Source organism: Meles meles, chromosome 7, assembly GCF_922984935.1.
Source record: "Meles meles chromosome 7, mMelMel3.1 paternal haplotype, whole genome shotgun sequence".
NCBI classification, from domain to species: Eukaryota; Metazoa; Chordata; class Mammalia; order Carnivora; family Mustelidae; genus Meles; species Meles meles.
In genome coordinates this window covers 132,995,324-133,015,623 of record NC_060072.1, presented here as the reverse complement: position 1 = coordinate 133,015,623, position 20,300 = coordinate 132,995,324, and the positions used below count along the sequence as shown (strand labels likewise).

The 20,300-nt window shown below is 42.6% G+C and overlaps 1 protein-coding gene across 1 annotated transcript in view; it reads left to right on the top strand.

Annotated features, from left to right (window-relative positions):
- The first annotated feature begins 1,502 nt into the window (after window positions 1–1,502).
- Window positions 1,503–20,300, top strand: part of C7H10orf67 (chromosome 7 C10orf67 homolog) — a 152,697-nt gene continuing 133,899 nt past the window's right edge. The window contains exons 1-2 of the mRNA XM_046013431.1: window positions 1,503–1,597; window positions 16,059–16,179. Coding sequence (XP_045869387.1) covers window positions 1,503–1,597; window positions 16,059–16,179 — 216 coding nt within the window. The remainder of the gene's footprint in view (window positions 1,598–16,058; window positions 16,180–20,300) is intronic.

The following is a 20,300-nucleotide window of genomic DNA, read 5'->3' as shown; positions in this document are numbered from 1 at the left end:
TGTTCCGTTCATGTTTTTGTGGGATGGTGTAACTATGCAGTCTATATCAGTCAACAAAGGCAGCACAGAGCTGACCAATGACTCATGAAGTCGTTGGTGAGACCTCCCTCCTCAGTTTCAAAATATACATTTCGAACTGCATTAATGAAACAGCCAACAGCTTGTCACTGTCTTTTCACCACCTTGGCCTGGTCCTAACCAAATTGGGTTTTTAATTTTACCTTGGAATTTTTCTCTTTATTTCAAAATTTTTATATGCATTGTGGTAAAAAAAAAATCACTTAAGAAAAGATAATTTATTATTGCTTCATACATTTCTTTCTTTTAAAATACTTTTTGATTATATGGTAAATTTTCCCACAAGAGACTTAGAAGTTAGGTTTTGAAAACAAAAATCTATGTGGAGTAAAAGTAACTTTTTCTTCTCTCTTCATCTTCTCAAAGGAAAACAGACCTTTACAGAAGATTATGTTGGTATTGTTTACATTTTTTTTTTCGTTTGGGGCCTTCATCTTTGTCTTTCAATATAAGAGTTAAGTTAATGCTACAGTAACTTTTTATATTCTGAGCTTCCAATATCAAGCTAACTTCATTTTCGCATAAGAGAGAAAATCTTCTGTCTCCCTGTAGGCCATATATTGAAGTGGATGGGGTACACTTAGCCCTAAAACCAGCAAATGACATACCGATGACGTTAGAAAAGATATTTCACCATCGCCAATACATGATACATAATTTGAACAACCGTTTCATTATTACGCAGTTTCTTACTATTGTAGAAACTTTGTAAAGATTAATTCCACACTACACTGTAGAGTTTCAAACTTAACGCCTGAGTTCTGACCTTCAATATTAAATAGAGATGTAGGCCGTTTAATCTCTGCAAAGATTTTTTTTTTTTTTTGGTCCATGAAACGCCTACGTCTGTGGTCGAGCGGCAGGTGTAGGCAATTCATCAGGGCGCCCGCTTCCTGGGCCAAGGCTCATTATGTCCTGAGCGTGGAAGGTTATTACCAGGGGGCGCTGTTCCTCCTCCTCCCCGAAGGTTTCCTCCACCACCCGGCGCCAGGCCCCGAAGACGAGGGTCTCCGAGCCCCGGCTCTAACCCGGCGCGGGGAGGGGTGCTCGTGTGCAAAGGGAGATGCTCAGGAACCCCCTGAGCGCGCCGGCCTAGCGGGAGGCTGAGCGCAGAGGCCCCGGAGAACACAAGGTGAGGAGAGCCTGGGGCGCGGAGGGACCTCGCAGGGGTGTCTAGACGAGTCCAGCTTTCGTGGGGACATTTCAGCGGCCGCCTGGCCCGTGGGCGTCCGGGACAGAGCGCGCCTCGTCCCGCAGCGCTGAGGCCGGCGGGCGGTGGAAGCTGGCCCTGTCCGGTCCGCCGCTCCCCCCGGCCTCCCCCCGAGGTCGCCATGGCAACGGACGCCGGGTTCTGGACTCCCAGACTCCCACGAGCCCGCAGCTACGCGGGAGGCCCACGGCCCCAGCGCCAGCCCCGGGCTCCGATGGAGAGCGAGGACTACACGCCCGAGACCCGGGAGTGTCGGAAGATCCTCGAAACCCTCGATTCGACTATTGAACAATTCCGGTTCAGCCCCAGGTGACCCAAGACAGCCGCCGCGCCCCCAGCAGCGCCACCTTCCCTTCCTTCGGGTCCGCTCGCCCCCCCCCCCCCCTCCGCGGCGTCCCGCGCCCCTTTCTCGCGACTACCTCCCGCGCTCCAGGCCCGCAGGCCGGCTGATTTGATTTAAGTGTATTCACATAAACTGAGAACAGGGACTCTGGAGCCACGGTGCCTGTGTTCAAATCCTGAGACCCTCTCCAGCGCCCCTAGTCGGGCGAGTTCCTTAAAAACTGTCGCAGTTACCTCTTGGGGCAACAGCCTTGAGGGCGGTGGACGGTGCTACTTGGAGTTCAGAGAACCTGAAATGAGTGCATCCGTGTAACTCGTTTGCAAGAGCGCCATACATATGTACACATAGTACCCTCTAGGTGTTGGCCAACATCACCTTGATCCTTTCTCTCTTTCTTTCTTTCTTTCTTTTTTTTTTTAAGATTTTATTTATTTGACAGAGATCACAAGTAGGCAGAGAGGCAGGCAGAGAGAGAGGAGGAAGCAGGCTCCCTGTTGAGCCTGATGTGGGGCTGGAGATCCCAGGACCCTGGAAATACGACCTGAGCCAAAGGCTTTAACCCACTGAGCCACCCAGGTGCCCCTTGATCCTTTCTTTACATTTCCTTGCTCTCATCATCCTTTGCCCCCCTCTGCCCACATTTGTCTGTTTGGATAATGTAGAGCTGATGTGTCTGGGAAAATATGTTTTTCCTTCCAGAAACCTGTTAAAATCAGTAAGTGGCCAGCACTAGGTCAACGACTGTGCAAGCACTTAGAATTCCCTAAGTCAAGGGCTCCATGGTGCCAGGTAGGCTGGCTTGGAGGCAAACCCCGCACCTTGAGGCCCCAGAGTGAGAAGAAGGACCAGCGCGGTACTGGCCACGTGGTGGGGACTGACCCAGGGAGTCAGTGCTGCCTGCTCAGCGGAAGGGGGTGCATTTGTGAAAATAGATCAGGGTAGACCTAGGATTGGTGGTTGTGGAAAGCACATTATTGGCAGCGGCCCATAATAACACCAGGGGCACAGTGTCTAACCTGTTCTGCTTGTTTACTGATAGCAATGACTTCCTGCCTTGGGCTTTGCCTGGTGTGGAGCTCAGCAGCAAAACACACTGGCTGCGCCCAGTGGACGTAATGAGGGTGCCAGGTGCTCAGTTAATGCGCAGTGCCTAAACAAAGGACCCACTGATGCCAACGTTAATTTCTCTTCCTGCACAGTGCTGGAGGGGGCTGTGCTGGTGTCTGGGAGGCGTGGGAGAGGCTGGAGTAGGGACTGCAGTCCTGGGTTTCAGGCAGAGTTTAGAACTGCGCAAGCAGCGATCTACAAACCCTCTGAAGGCCCGCCTTTGTCAAGTTTACATTCTAGTCAGGAAACCAATGATAAGCAAGCAAAACATGTAATAAAGAAGTTAGTGGTACGTGCTGAGGAAGGAACAGCGGGGAGGGAACAGAGGCACTGGTGTGCGGGGCAGGGAAGTGAATTGTAATTTTAGATACTGTGGCCCAGGAAAGCTTCTCAGAGATTATGTTGGGGTGAGGACCTGCAGGCTTGACGGAGGGACCATTCTGATGTACCAGGGAACAAAGTGTTCCCGCCAAAGAAAAGGAAGCAGGAAGGGGTGGACCTGGGTGTCGCAGGCCCAGCAAGGAGCCCCGTGTGGCTGGAGCCGGGGGAGAAGGGGATAGCATAGGAGAGGTGAGAAGTAAGGGGACCGTGCCAGGCAATGACTCTGACTGGCTGTCCAACAGTTTAACTCAATTCTGACACTCTGCTACCTAGAGACGGCGTCACATAGCACAGGTGAAGGGCCCAGTCCTACAAGACTGCCCCCCCTGCAGACGGCTATCGCAAATCAAGGTTGTGACCTGTGCTTCTGACCATTCAGCCTGAAGTTAGAGGTTCCTATAACCCTTGCTGTGGGTTCAATTCATTTCCTAGAGCCTCTCATAGAACGCAGAAAACCAATTTACCTACAGGTGACTCGTTTATTTCAAAGAATATTAGAGGATACGAATGAAGGCCAGATCAAGAGATTCTCTGGGTGTGGTCTTGAAGGGTCTGGAGCAGAAAAGCTTCTGTCCCCAGGGAGTATGAAGTGTGCCACCCTCCTGGGTCCTGGATGTGTTCTGCTTCACCCACCAAGAAAGAAGCTCAATGAAACTTGTAGTTCAGAGGTTTTTATGGAAGCTTCATTACTTAGGCCAAATTGATGAAATCATTGGCTTTTGGTGATTGGGTCTAATCCCCTTCCCCTCCGGAGGTGGATGTAGGAGTGGGACTGACTGGTCCCACCCTGTAATTGTGGTTGGTTTCCCTGGCAACCAGACTCCATCCTCAGGGGCTTTCCAAAAGTGCCTCCTTTTTTTTTTTTTTTAAAGATTTTATTTATTTGGTATATATAGAGAGATCACAAGTAGATAAAGAGGCAAGCAGAGAGAGAGGGGGAAGCAGGCTCCCTGCTGAGCAGAGAGCCCCATGTGGGGCTCGATCCCAGGACCCTGAGATCATGACCTGAGCCGAAGGCAGAGGCTTAACCCACTGAGCCACCCAGGCACCCCAAAAGTGCCTCCTTTTAACACGGACTCAGCCCTGGTTCAACGGAGTAGGTCATGAATTACAAAAGACCCACAGTTCACCTTTTTCCACACTGAGACTGTTTCAGGAACTGAGGAAAAAATACCAAATATAACAAGAGATGATCCCATTGTTCAGGTCACTTAGGAAATTCTAAGATTCTTGGGAGCTTTGAGGCAGGAACTGTGGATGAGGACCAAAATATTTATATCTTATTATAAATCATACTGTCAAAGATGGGAAGCCATGAGGGGGGATTGGTACATACGAATGATTTGATAGAATGAATCTTTCAACAGGATTACTCTGGCTGCTGTTTTGATAATAAGTTATAATGAAGATAAGGGCAGGGAAACCAATTAAGAGATGGGTGTAGAAGTAATTTTTGCTTTACCCTTGTAGGTTCTTGGATGGGATCAACCTCCTTATAAAAGACAGATTAATAGGAGAAGAATAAAACAGAAGTTTAATAGCTTGTATACCTCTTGTATACATGGGAGATAATGAGGAAAACAGAGTAACTCCCCAAAATGGCCCAAGCCACCCCTTTAAATACCATCATCTAAAGACAAAGGATGGGGATTGGATTGGGGGGGGTGAGTTATGGAAAGTTGCCAGGAAAAGCACAGTAAACAGAAGTATGGCTGTTATGCAGATTTTAATTGGTGCCTTCTTTATTGATAAGATTCTCCTGTGATTTACTCATCCTTTTCTTCCTGGTATAGAGAGGGAGACACACACAAATGGGGCCATCCTTCATAAATGTAAATTTCTCTTCCAAGGGAGTAACTTCTACTTTGTTTGCAGAACTTCTCCTGTGTCTGCAGTTCTCAAAATAATTAGCTCAAAATAATCCTTGTGCCAAAGAGGCATATTTTGGGGTGCCATATCCTGCTACCCTTCAAGTTGGATGTTTAGAAGGGAGGTCCAGACTGGTTGTATCAGTTTGGGAGTAATGAGCACAAAGAAGGTTGTAGGGGTAGAGGGCTTGGTGAGATCACCTAGGAAGTGGGAGTGACAAAGAGACGCGTCTTCTTCGAAGAGGAAAAGAGGGAAGCAGTGTTTTCCTTATTTAAAATTGAACAGTACACCATAGTGGAAGTTTAGCACACCTGATACCATTTTCTCTGACTAATTCGTTAATAAGCATTGTTAGGATAGGTTATTCTGGGATCCAGTGAGAAGTGTCATTGCATTCTATTAATAAATATTCATGGGTCTGTTTTCTGTGCTAAATTTACATGTTAATTTCCTATCTAGTTTATTCAAAAAACATAATTGTCATCTTTCCAAGACTGTATTTTATGCTAACAACTAAGCCATTATTCAGAAATCGAATTGCCGGGACTATAAATAAGGCCTGTGTAGGAGCCACTTAGCTAATTTGTTGTGATGTGGGTTTCATTCTAGGCAAGGAGGTTGCCATTTAAAATCCGAGACATTTGGAATTTGACGGGAAACTGAAGAATGAACCTTCATGTCTCACTTAGATTCTGAATGAGCCAGATCTTTCTGAGTCAGCGATACCAAATTTAAGACTCAAGGGAACTTAGAGCCATGAGCCTTTTCTCCCTAGGGATGGAGAATTGGGATCTGTCCCTTCAGGCTTATGATTTTAGAAGAGTTCTTTCCTCTCTTCAAACCTCGAGTTCTGTATCTTTGAAACAAGAAAGTCAGTCTCTCTCTTATGAGATTATTTGGGAGGATGACCTGAAGGGAAAATGCGTGTGTTAGTGCATATATCTTAACAATCCACATGGGACAAGTTAAGCACTCAATAAATAGCGCTTAATATAATTAACTCTATAGGAGGTATCTATAGCATTTTTGGATTTGATTTTAAAGCATTGTATTGTAGTGTTATAATATTAGGATACCATATTAGGAATAACTAAAAACATTATTCCGAGTTCTAAATCATATCCTGAAAATATATGTATTTGGGGTTGTTTTCTTACACTTTTAACTTATTTTTTTCCAGCTTTATTGATATGTAATTGACATGTAACATTATATATTCATAATAGCTACCCACATTCCCTAAGCCTACTGCCCACAATAGATTTTTTGCTTAAAATGGAAAAGAAAAGAGACTATGGACTCTGAAAAACAACCTGAGGGTTTTGAAGGGTCAGGGGTGGGAGGTTGGGGGAACAGGTGGTGGGTGGTGGGGAGGGCACGTTTTGCATGGAGCACTGGGTGTTGTGCAAAAACAATGAATACTGTTACGCTGAAAAAAAATAAATAAATTAAAATCCATTCAAAAAAAATGGAAAAGAAAGAACATACATGTTCAAGCTTAAAGAAAGATGAAGTTGTCTAGTTAAAAGGAGCTGCTTGGCATTGCGGAGGCTAAAGGACTGCATTATAGGAGGATGAAGCATGAGGTCTGTTAAATGGACAGTGTTGTAGAACATAAGGAAACAGGTTAAGTGACTGTATTTATTATGATGATCTAGCGCTCAGGATCTAGACCGGAGCCAGAAACCTTGTCAGTATTTGAATGGGGAAATATTTCCTGTTCCTTTATTAAATATTAAGAAGTATTGGAAAAAGAAGAAGAAGAAGAAGCATTTTTAACTAGTAAAAGGCAGTAAAGGACTCTACGCAGTCTTGTAATAGCAAACGCAGAATGGAGCTGTGATCCCCAGGGCAGAAGAAAAGTAAACAAGAAAGGAAGTAAGAACTCAGAAGACCCTCACTCCCCCTTGCTCCCACTGCCACCCAAGGCAGAGATTAAGACGTCTTGGGAGAGGACTCGGCCGGTGGTGGAGAAACTTGTCAGAGGGTGCTGGCCAGTGGTCCACGGGTGGCTTGTTGAGCGGCTGAAAGATGCAGGCAGGCTGAGGTTCCTCACCTAGCTGGGAGATCCAAATCTTCATTCCTGAAGGTTCTGTGTTCTCAGCCATAACCCTCCTTGGGTGCCTGGCTGACTCTGTCAGTGGAGCCTGCGACTCTTGATCTCGGGGTTGTTCGAGCCCCAGGTTAGGCATAGACAGTACTTAAAAATAAAATCTTTAAGGGTGCCTGGGTGGCTCAGTGGGTTAAAGCGTGTCTTGATGATCACGATGGTGGTGTGTGGGAGCCGCCAGAGCAACCTCCTGACCATTCTGGTGAGATTTCCCTTTATTACTTTCCAGTTTTTAAAAAACATGTTATGGGGGTGCCTGGGTGGCTCAGTGGGTTAAAGCCTCTACCTTTGGCTCAGGTCGTGATCCCTGGGTCCTGGGATCGAGCCCCGCATCGGGCTCTCTGCTTGGCGGGGAGCCTGCTTCCTCCTCTCTCTCTGCCTGCCTCTTCGCCTACTTGCAATCTCTGTCTGTCAAATAAATAAATTTTTAAAAAATCTTTAAAAATAAATTAAAAACATTCCCTTTACCCTTCAGGTTCTTGGCTGAGACTCCCTGTAATGAAAGATGAACAGGAGAAAAACAAAGAGAAGTTTAATAACATGTATACCTCCTGTATACATGCAAGATACCCAGGAACATTTAGTAACTCCCCAAAGTGGCCCAAGCTACCACTTTTAATATCATCTCCACCTAAAGGCAAAGATAGTGTTGGCGGGTGAGGGGGAGCCAATCTGGGAGGTTGTCAAGCAAAGCCCAGGAAAAGAAGGGCATTGTTGTTATGCAGATTGAAGTCCTTGCCTTATCCATTGTTCAATTTCTGGGGATCAAGTGGTCCTTTCCTCCTGGTTCAGCAGGGGAGACAGGCTTACACATGGAAACACCCCTTATAAATGTAGGAGTCCCTTACAAAAGGGCGACTTCTACTGTGTTTTCAGAGCTTCTCCCATGCCTGCTGGTCCTTCGAAATACCTACCTCAAGACAGTCCTTCTGCCAAAGAGGTGTGTTTGAGGGCGGCAAATTCTGCTCCCCTGTGGCAATGTAGAGAGCAAAATGGAGTCTCTCACGTCAGGCGAGCCTCTGTCAAGCAGTGACGCAGACAGATATAGTGCAGCTGGGAGACAGCGCCGGGACCCATGTCAGCTGACGCCAGAGGCCTGCGGAGACCCACACCCAATTCAGTCCCTTTACGCAGGCAAGGATTCTGGCAGCCCACCGTGGGACTCTTCAGGCCGCTCTGTGTCCGACCACTTAAGAAAAAGGTAACTGCTGCTGTGCCCGATGGATCTCCAGACAGAAGCGAGAACCTTCCCTGCTTGAACATCAGAGGCAGTGAGTGCCGGGAGCAGACCCAGACCACACCCGGGCGTCATCTCAACTGCGCGCCCACAGACTGACTTCATGTTTGGTTCCTTAATTTCCTATGCCTTTCTGATCCTGTTTGTCATGTGGCTTGTCTTCTGTCTTGCTTTGTGTGGTCTGTAGGCAGTCAAGTTTAATCACATGGTGAAATGTCATTGAGTCTAGAATCCTGAACCTGCTTTATAATTGTGATTTAGGGGCACAGGGTGGCTCAGTGGGTTAAGCCTCTGCCTTCGGCTCAGGTCATGATCCCAGGGTCCTGGGATTGAGGCCCGCATTGGGCTCTCTGCTCAGAAGGAGACTGCTTCTCCCTCTCTCTCTCTGCCTGCCTCTCTGCCTACTTGTGATCTCTGTCTGTCAAATAAATAAATAAAATCTTTTAAAAAAATTGTGATTTAACTTTGCTTTATGATTGAATAAAGCTGACATTGTGGAAAAACACAACTCATGTGTGCGTCTCCACAGTGTGCTTATGACAAGTGTGGAAATGCAAAGAAGCACCCCAGAGAGTCCCCTGGGTTCCAGACATAGTGTTCGCTGACTCCTTGTATACCAATAACCCATTTGCTCCTTCATACTCAGAATCAATCACTTCAGCCAGACCCCATTCTCTGCCTTCTGGTTCAATGGCCAAAGGACAACCAGGTGGTGAGCTATCAGTTCAATTAAATCTCATCAAATTCAATGGAACTATTGTATTTCTGGATGAAAGCAGTCTTCCCCTGAGAACTAAGACCTCCAAGCCAGCAGATCATCAAGTTGCTGGGACAGGAAGCAACACTTCTGGGAGCTGGTTATTAGGTATAAGAGAGAGAGGAGCCACCTTCACTTCTGTCTCTAGGTTCCTGGACGGACCTATTGCCGTGGGAGAGACAACACCCCATACTGATTCAAAGCATAGACTGCATCCTGTAAGACAGAAACACATCTTTTCATGGATCTGTCTCACAACTGCCGTAATCAAATCCTCAGTAAGCTTTGAGGGACCAGCCCGTACTGGGTGATGGGATATGTGATAAGACCCGTCATTTCCAAGGGCATGAGCGCATTGCTGCACTTCTTTTGCTATGAAATGAGCACCTTTATCAGAAGTGAAGATGTGCACGATGTCACGATGGTGGGTAAGGCATTTTGCAATGGATGGTGGTTCTGGCAGATGGTGGTCCGGGAATACAAATCCATATCGCTAGACATATCCATGTGTAGACGTTGCCAGGGAGGCTGATGCCAGAGGTTCAGTGTTATCAGTGGCCACCAGGTGGCTGGCTATCCTCACTGGTTAATACTGGCATATTAGGGACTCACTGCTGATCTCTGTTGTTGGCTGATGAGGCATTCAGTGCTGGCCTCAGCCAGGCCAGACTTGGTAAGGTGCAGTCCCTGTTGTCGAACTCCATCCCAGCCACCATTGCCATTTCGTTCAAGGGCCATTGAGCGAGCCCTGGGATGGTTGCAGAAATTAACCGCTATCCAGAGTGTGTCATTTCACCTGCTTCATCCCTGAACACTTTCTCTGTGATGAATGCCCTTTGGGGAGTATCCAAATGGAGCACAAGTATCTTTATAGCCTGTGCCTGTTCTTTTATTTTTTAAAAAACTTTATTTATTTATTTAGAGAGCGTGAGTGGGGGGAGGGGCCAAGGGAGAGAGAGAGACTCTCAAGCCGACTCTGCACTGAGCCCCAGAGCCCGACGTGGGGCTTAATCTCAGGACCCTGAGATCTTGACCTGAGCCAAAACTGAGTTAGACGCTTCAACGGAGCCACCCAGGCGCCCCTAACCTGTGCCCCGCAGAACTCTTCCCCAGACTTTCTCGTCACCAACCTCTGTCTTCCATCCAAGTTCCTGACCATTATCCACTTAAAATTTTAACAACAGCGCATAAATTAATACAGAGACGCAATTCTGGCGAGCTCTCATTCAGAAAAGTAAACAGGTGAATGTACTACTTTAATTCTCTTCAGAGGAAGGGTTTTCCTTCACGGCTGTCCTTCAAGGTTACCTCTGAGCAGGGCTGTGGGACTATAGGTATCCCCCTTCAGACGGCAGCACCTTCTGTTAACCAGGCCTGAGTCTTTCCTTCCTCAGTCAACTGATCAGACAAACGTCCCATGAGGCTGTAACTATGGATTCAGGGGGAAAAGGCAAAGGAGCAGGAGGTGAGGGCTCCTGGAAAGGTCTTTCCTTCTGCTTGAGCCTGGTCTCTGATGTCACTTCCATCTTATGAGACTAAAGCTGCTCATGCCCAATTTTATGGTTTGGTGGATCAGATAAAACCCAGTTTATCATGGGAAACTCAGGCCCGATGACTCACGTTCAGGCATTCAGTGTTCTCCAGGCTCAACAGCAAGCCAGGGCTGTTTCTCAAAAGGATGATAGTGATCTATACAAGAAGGCAGAAGATTTGCTCGAAAATCCTAGACGTCTCTGCTGTGATTTTCTTAGTGGCGCTTGCCAGAAGATCACAGGTAATTCCTCTATTTGTCATAGACAAATAGTGCCATTATCTGCTGGATCATAATGTCCAAGTGGAGGAACAGCTTGTACTACAGTCTAGATTTCTTTTATTCCAGGCTCCCAGAAAAACTGGCAGCCTTACCCGTGGCTTGGCAAATGGGTTGACGTAGTACACACAGATATGCTATACGTTGCTCCCAGTACCCTTTGACCAACACCTCCGCATTTCCCCACTTCCAGCCTCGGCAACCACCAATCAACTCTCTGTTTTTGTGAGTTTGGGTTTTTTAGACTCTCTACATAAATGAGACAATACAATATTTGTTTTTCCTCTGTCTAACTTCTTTTACTTAGTATAATGCCCTCAGTGTTCATCTATGTTGTCACAAATGGCAGGATTTCCTTCCTTTTTTTTATGGAGGAAGAATATTCCATTGTATATAAATATTATATTTTCTTTACCCATTTATCCATTAATGAGCACTTGGGTTATTTCCATGCCTTGATGATTTTTTTTAAGGATTTTATTTATTTATTTGACTCAGATCACAAGTAGACAGAGAGGCAGGCCTAGAGGGGGAAGCAGGATCCCTGCTGAGCACTGAGCCTGATGCGGGACTCGATCCCAGGACCCTGGGATCATGACCTGAGCCGAAGGCAGAGTCTTTAACCCACTGAGCCACCCAGGTGCCCCTGCCTTGGCTATTTTGAATAATGTTTCAATGAACCTGGGGTTGTAAATATCGAGATAATGACTTAATTTCCTTTGGATATATACTCAGAAATGGGATTGCAAGTACGTAAAGTATCCTATTTTTAATTTCTTGAAAAAGTTTCCTTTTCTTAAAATTCACAGCCTTACCTGTCATTGATGACTCCCACCTCAATGAGTCACCTCGCAGGTGATTGCCAAATGCTGATGCTCTATTTTCCTCATTTTTTTTTTTACATTTATTACATATATGTACCCCATCTCCCAGTCATGCTGGCCCTGTGCTACTGCTCCTGTTTGTGACACTACCCCACAACATTCTTGGCTGCTAGGCCCATTGGCCTTTCCCTCTTCATGGTTCTCAACCTTTCTCACTCATGTCATTGAAATTCATGAGAAATTCACTCATGTCATTGACCCCCATGTTGATTTCTCCACTCTGGCAAGGGAAGGGCAAGGACGGAATAGGAAGATGGAAAAGAAAGTGCCTATGTATGACTTTAATAAGTGGAACTGTGGGGAGACTGTATCTTAGGCTGAGGGTACTGCCCAGGTATAGATATATTTTGAGAACATTTAATAGGTGAATATGGTGCATCAGGCATATGTAATGAGAGGTGAGTCTACCACTGCTTCAGAATATATAACGTATTTTTGTTTACTTGCTTACTGGTTGCCTCTCCCTTTAGAATATAAGTTCCGTGAGAACAAAAACTTGGACCTGTCCACTCCTGTTATCTTTGGTGCCAGAGACAGTGCCCGGCAAACGTTAGATACTCAGTTATTCTTTGTTAAATGCACGAAGCTCAGACAAGTAGATTGCACCCATATTTTGGAGGTCAGAATAAGCAGACTGAATTTAGTTGTCTTGGACAGGGAAGGCTATCAAAGTCTTTATAGCAGGATAGTAAAACAACCTGAGTGTTGTTTATCAGTTCAATTAAATCTTATCAAAGATAACTTCAGGGACCATGGGAATAATACATTAAAAAGACAAAAATTTGGGGTGCCTGGGTGGCTCAGTGGGTTAAAGCCTCTGCCTTTCGCTCAGGTCATGATCCCAGATTCCTGGGATCAAGCCCCGCATCGGGCTCTCTGCTGGGCAGGGGGCCTGCTTCCTCCTCTCTCTCTCTCTCTCTCTCTCTGACTGCCTCTCTCCCTACTTGTGATCTCTATCTGTCAAATAAATAAATAAAATCTTTAAAAAAAAAAGACAAAAATTTGGAGGCTTGTAGTAATTTTAGGAAATGTTTATTGTCTATATTTTGTGGGATACTTGTTTGAAAATATAATGATTTTTATTTTTATTTTGTGTTTTAAAAGATTTCCAAACGTATAAAAAGAATTTCTGTAAAACATGTTCTAGGAAAAAAACCTGTGACATGTACAATTTGTTATCAATAATAGTTGTCGTCCGAGGCGCCTGGGTGGTTCAGTGGGTTGAAGCTTCTGCCTTTGGCTTGGGTCATGATCTCAGCGTCCTGGGATTGAGACCCGCGTTAGGCTCTCTTCTCAGCGGGAAGCCTGTTTCCTCCTCTCTCTCTCTGTCTGCCTCTCTGCCTACTTGTGATCTCTGTCTGTCACAGAAAGAAAGAAAGAAAGAAAGAAAGAAAGAAAGAAAGAAAGAAAGAATAGTTGTCGTCCTTTGAAAGTTTCAAAAACCCTGAAATTTTATGTAATCACCACTTACAAACTGGTTTTCTCTTATTTCTTATAAACTGCTTTAAAACATATGTTTTAAAACTTTTATCATAACTGATCATATGATTCATCCTTTTCTATAGTGTAGTCCATTATCATACTTATTTTTAACATAATAATTATAATTTAGTGGTAGTTTTCACACATGATTTTTGAAAATGGTTACAAATCTTATATGGACAAAGCTTTAAATGTTGACGATCTTTCTAGTTAATTACTATATCTTAGTCTTAAAAAAATTTCAATATGGGGGTGCCTGGCTGGCTTAGAAGAGCTAGCAGCTCTTGATCTTGGGGTCATGAGTTTGAGCCCCATATTGGGTATAGAGGTCACTTAAATAAGTAAAATATTTAAAAAAAATGAAAATTAAAAATTAAATACAAGAATTTATTGAGAGGACTTTATGGCTCAAGACTCTGCAGTGTGTGAGGTTTTACCCTACGTATGAGCTAACAAGTTTGCTTGTCTCGTGGCCATTAGCAGAAGACGCAAGACTCCTGGGTCAAAAACGAAAGACTCATCATCACAAAAACAGTATCCAGACCTTCGTATTCATTTGTGTTGATTTGCCATGCCCCTCAGTGCCATGAGGGTGACACCAAAGACCCGTCATGGATACGTGTACACACAGTGTGTTGCATTAAAGGAAGGGATCCCTGAGCTCCCCACTTTCATAGTAAAGAGTACCAGCCTGCTTCTTGGCAGTAGAAAGGCATTACCTCATCCTTTAAGGTTGCTCAATGCAAACACAAGTCTAAGAATGGCCTGCATAAAGAGTGGTCAGGATTTTGCATTCTTGGCATATGCAGAAAGAATGTGCAGCGCCACTCCAGGTCCAAGGAGACTGCCTCTTCCAACAGTCCTCTGAGAGTGAGGAAAAAAAACAATGTAGGCTCCTAAAATGAAATTAGAGCAAATCTAAAATAGAATTTTCTGTGGAAAAAGCACCGAAAATATTAGTTGAAACTGAGATAGACAACGTTACTGCTGTTCCCTGCCCATTTGGATAACGCTACTGATGAGATCTGTTACGGGGATGATATTGATGAGTGTATAGAAGATTAGTTGAAAACTGATTGGGGTTCATTGAAAATCATTGTATTAAGTGTTAAAAATTTTTATAAATTTAAACTTAGTCTTTCTTGGTTGAATATGACTATACTTCAATAGTTTTTTACAAACATGATGAAAAATGATGATACTTCAGAACACAGTAGTTGCAAGTGACAACTGCCTCCCCAGCACCGACAAAAATTAGCATTTCTTGGAGGCTTACTATGTGACATGCATCATTCCATGTACTTCTAGATATCAACACAATAATCCTGACAGTATCTAGGAAGCAGGGACTCTTGTTTTTCACAAGAGGCAACTAAGGCACCGAGAGGTTACATAATTCACAGAATGTAACATAGCTAGGGTATCACCATGCTTTTAGCTCTGGTTGACAGAAGCTCTCGGGTTGGTGCATTTATTCTATGACATTGCAGGAAGGCCAGAGGTATGCCAGGTTTTAGAGCTTGTTGAGTCAGTAGCTAAACAAAGTTGTTAGTCAAAATTATTCCCGTGTTTTTGTTTGTTTTAAAGCTCATCATCTATGTACTGACTTTGCCCTTGGGCTGGCCCCACTTGTGGTCACCAGATGGCTGTGGTACTTCTTGGCATCACTTCCACACGTGGCAGTGTTCAGAGTCACAGAGGAAAACTCTCCTCCAGTACCCCTGTGTAGGAGCATGAAAAGCTTTACCCCAAGCCCCCCAAAAGAGCTTTCCTCATGTCATTCTTGCCAGAACCAAGTTCCATACCCACCGCTGAAACAATCTACCCAGAAGAATGGGGTCTTTGTAGTGGGCTGAGACCAGACAAGAGTTACCCTTGGCATTTGGAATAGGATCACCCTGCCCTGAATTCTGTGGGACATAAACCTGAGACTCTACCAGCAAATGAAAAGGAGAGAAAGGGTTGCATGGGTGCCCCCATCAGGGTCTGGTCCAGCTGGTCAGCAGACAAGGGAAGACAGAATCACGCTCTGTCTTCAGAGCCTGCACTGAAAATCTGCTAATTCCTTTTTATTTTTTTAAGATTTTATTTGAGAGAGAGAGAGAGAGAGAGATGGTCAACCAATTCTATGTGAATGTAAATAACATTTAAAAGAAAGTGAAGTATATTTTTCAAAACAAAAACTCTAATGAGTAGATTGTCATTGCTTTATATGTTTGTACATCTTCACGACACCTGACTTAATGCGTGATAGCTGAATTCTCATATCTGCTTCTACATTCATGTCATAACCTGTTGCTCCTAGAAAACTGCCCTGAACATTTGTGAGAGCACGATAGTGGAAACGGCAAATAAAATATTAATACCGCTATGAAAATAATTTTGACGTTGTGGGTTCCCTGGAGGAGGATCCTGGAACCCCAGGGGTCCTCAGGCCACACTTTGAGAACCACTACCTTAAAATATTTTTGCTTGATATGTCCATGCATAACCTATAATGGCTCTAAGCAGTAGCCCAGGTAAAACAGTAGAAGGATATTAAAAGGAGGCTCAAATTGATCATATCTCAGAGAATGGAAATAAGATGAGTTTCAGAGCAATATGCCCCAGGGCAGGGAATCAACAGGGAAAACCCCAAATCATGAGCAGCCAATTCGAGCTTTCCTCACTTTACCAGTCCCTTTGAATCTTTAAAAAGAATATGATTTACACAAAAATATGTGCAATAACACATAATTTAAAGGAAATGGCTATTCTATAAAGCACTTTTACTCTCCATTTTTTTTCCAGACTTACTATTTCAGATGATTTGAAGGTTGGCTTTTTCTGCACAGACCATGCTACGCAGACAGACTCCAGCGAAATTCTGCCCTTAAAAGAGTTGAGCTCATCTACAGAAAAGCTAATACGGGTAAATCTGAATTTATTTTCAAACTTCTGAGATTATTTTGGGTATTGTTTGCCTTGATGTCTCTTTCCTTCACAGAACTGAAATGACTAAAAATTTTTAAATTCACACGCTGAATTGGATGACAGTCGTGTTTTTTAAAAATAATTTGTATCAACTACTGCTTGTATTTATATCATGCTTATATATATTAACTGGTTTAGTGAAGTATGTTGTTACTCTCTTTGGAGTTTTTTGATATCTGTGAACATTTTCTATTTACAGTATTTTAGAAATTATGAAATATTTTTGGATTGTAGAAAAATGTGGAAAGTCATATAGTGAATCACTGTATTGCCCAGCATACAGCTTTGTCAAATCTTGACTTTCTACCCTATTTCCTTTGGATATTTTCTGACTGTAGAGAAATAGAACATTTCATATATCTCAGATATCAAGAGTTATTAGAACCCCGAATCAATAAAACTGTCACATGGGATAGCAAACTGCTATAAATATTCTTGTGTACTTTGTTTCTGTTTTTTCACTGAACAGTGTAACCTGAATATCCGTCCGTATCGGTAGTTTCCTTGTCATTTGCACAAGTGTATCCTATAATAAAATGTGCTTCATTTATTTAGCTGTCTCCCTGTTAATGGGCATTTTGGTTGTTTCAAATCTTCTACTGTGATAAAGAATTCTGTACATACTGAGAGGCCATCCAGTGTGTGGCATAAACTTAGAAGTGGAATTTCTGAGTCAGAGGATGTATGCGTTAGTCATTTTGAGGGATATTGCCAAATTGCTCTGTGCAGAGATTGTACCAATTTACATCCCCACCAGTAACTTCTGGAAGCGTCTCTTTTCTTACATACTTGCCAGTTAGTTGCCTTTTCTAATAATATCTTCAGAAAACTTTTATAACTTTATTTTCTTGCAACTGGTCATGTCCAAATGGCTAAGTTCTGGTCAGTAGAATTAGAGGGAAATATTATGTGGCAGCTTTGGGGAACCTTCTTTAGGAAATGGTTCACGTGCACTTGCCTTCTGCTGCTTTATTTCCTCCTCTTCGCCCTTCCTCCTGTCCTTCTTTCCTCGCTCCCTCGCTTCCTTTCCTTATTTCTGTGCCTAGAACACGGATGCTATGTAGATGTATTAATCCTCTCTCATATCTATATTTCTAGTTCATAAATTTCCCATCTTTATTTTTTAATTTATTCTACTATTTTGGTTTCACTTTGTTTTCCTTTTTCTGATTCCTTGAGTTGGAGCTCAGTATCAGTTAAGATGTCATACAGCTCTATTTTTAGGAAATACAACAATATTGGTTTAATCAAATACAAAGTCACTTAGAAGTAGGCATCTGTAGTTGGGGCAGTAGCTCTCTTTTGTCCTCTATGTGCCAGACTTGTTTTATCTTTCTAAATCTCCATTATTAGTGCATGGTTTTGCTTTCATTTTCCTGACCTCAGAGTAGCAAGATGGCTGCTCCGCTCCCAGCCTCCGTCTGCCTTTCACACAGGAAGGAGACTATGAGAGAAGTAAGGGGGGCGATGGTGACCATGGTAGGAAAGTAGGAACTTTCCATAGAAAACCCCAGCTTACTGATCCTTGGCTCTAATTGTGTCACTTGACCACCTCGACAGGAAGGAGTTCTAGAGTAGTGAGCATTTTAGCTGGACGTAGTTCTGTCTGGACAAAGTCCCAGTCGTCTCAGTAAGGAAGAGCCAGTGTAATGGATCATGGGTTTGGACAGTGGGTTGTCAGTTCCCAGTGCCCATCATTTTTGTGGCCCCTCTTTTCTTTTAAAAGCATTTGCAGTCTTGTATTTCCTCCCAAATACTTCTTTCCTGTCACCCCACAAATTTTGAAATGTAGCATTTTGTTAGTATTCATAATACTAATTATTTTTATTAGTTATTGCTTTTAATATTGATTAGTATTATATTGAAATGCTCTAACATTTTCCAAGTATGCTTTTTAGTTATTATTTTGTTGATTTATTTTTATTTTTTTTAAGATTTTTTATTCATTTATTTGACAGACAGAGATCACAAGTAGGCAGAGAGGCAGGCAGAGAGAAAGGAGGAAGCAGACTCCCTGTTGAGCACAGAGCCGATGTGGGGCTCGATCCCAGGACCCTAGGATCATGACCGGAGCCGAAGGCAGAGGCTTTAACCCACTGAGCAACCCAGGTGCCCCTATGTTGTTGATTTTTAAAGCCAGTCTTTTGTTATTGGTGAAAACTCTTTGTCAGACCAATTATTTGGTGTCTGCAACTTATACTGAGGCTTCGTGTGAGGTCAGTTATTGTCATTGTGTCCTGGATATTGGAAATTAAAAATAATCTACATTCATTTGAATAGTTCAGAGTGTATATATATGTAAGTGTATATGTGTACATATCCATATATATGTATGTAAATATATTTATTTTGCCATTCTGTTCAATACTAATATCCTTATACCAACATTCTTTGGTATAGTGTTTGCCTGATGAATCTTTCCTGTTCTTACACTGACCTCATTTCTGTGTTGCATCTTTGCTATATCCTTTACAGATTATAGATAGTGGGTTTAAAAAGCACCCAGTCTTATAATCTTTTCCAATAGCTAGTTTATTCTCTTAATATTAGTTGTGATTACTAATCTATTTTTATTTTTCTGCCAACTTATTTTGTGATTTCTCTTACCTTCTTTAATACTTCTTTTTTTCCCTCCCTCCCTACTTTTCTTTGAATTGATCAACTTTCTTTAGTTCCTATTCTCTCCTCTATTGGGAATTAAGTGAATCATGTTATCTATCAATGTATTTATTTATTGTTTTTCTAATTTTATTTTTTCAGTGTTCTAAGAGTCATTGTTTATGCACCACACCCAGTGCTCCATGTAATATGTGCTGAATCATGTTATCTTTATTCTTTTAATGGTTACCTCCAGTTTGAACATGTGCGTTTGGTTTTACAGTGTGTGGACTTAGCCATAATTTCTAATTTCTGTCAAACAATGCAAAAAACTTTACTACTTTTATCTGTAATCACCCCCATCTTACGTGTTATTATTCTCAAGTATGTCAGTTCTGCCTTTTTTCCTAATATTTTTGCAGTTATCTATTCAAATCATTATTTTATACACTTAATATTTGTTTTGATTTGCTCACAGTTGTTAATTTCCCTCTCACCATTACTTCCTGTATCTCTTACTTATTTTTTAGTTTAATTTTTGTTCTTCCTAAAGATCCCTTGATTCTTCTTTTGGCAAAGAGCATGGTCTACTTAGTGTTAGTATTGTATAATCTCACATAACATGTAACACCCTTGAAATTGTATAGATCTGTTTACTGCCCTCCCCTGTCCCTTATGCCATGGTTATTGTATTACATCTACACACATTATACACACAGCTTATAATGTTTGCTTTAAACATTCTTATATATCTTACACTAATAGGAGGAAAAACCAGTCTTTTACCTGGATATGTACTATTTCCAATGCTCCTCATGTTTTTCTGAAAATCTAAGGTTCCAGTCTATAATTTTTAGTCTGATTCTTTAGCAATTCTCAGTTTAGGCAATGAGTTCTCATAGTTTTCCTTATTTAAAATGTTTCATTGATATAGAATTCTAGATTGATAAGGTTTTTTTTTTTTTTTTTTTTTCTGTAGCATTGCTTTTCTGACTTCCTTGCTTTCTAATAGGAAAACTTTAATCATTCCAAAAGTTATTCCCCTGTATGTACTTGTTTTCTTTCCTGACTGCTTTCAAGATTTTCTTTTGGGGGTACCTGGTTTTCTCAGTCAGTAAAGCATGACACTCTTGCTCTTTAGGTCATGAGTTTGAGCCCCATGTTTTGTGTAGGCTTACTTAAGAAGAAAAAAGATTTTCTTTTTATCTTTGGTTTTCAACAGTTGAATTATTATGTACCTGGGTGTGGTTCATATGTATTTATCTTGCATGAGGTTTGTTCAGCATCTTGAATCTTTGCTTTTTATCACATTTGGGAGCTTTTTGGCATTATATCTTCAAGCATTTTTTTTCTACCCTACTTTTTGTACCATCTCCTTCTGCAACTCCAGTTACTTGCATGTTAATATCTCTGATTATGGACTTACATATCCCCAATTTCTGTTCATTTTTTATGTTTTTA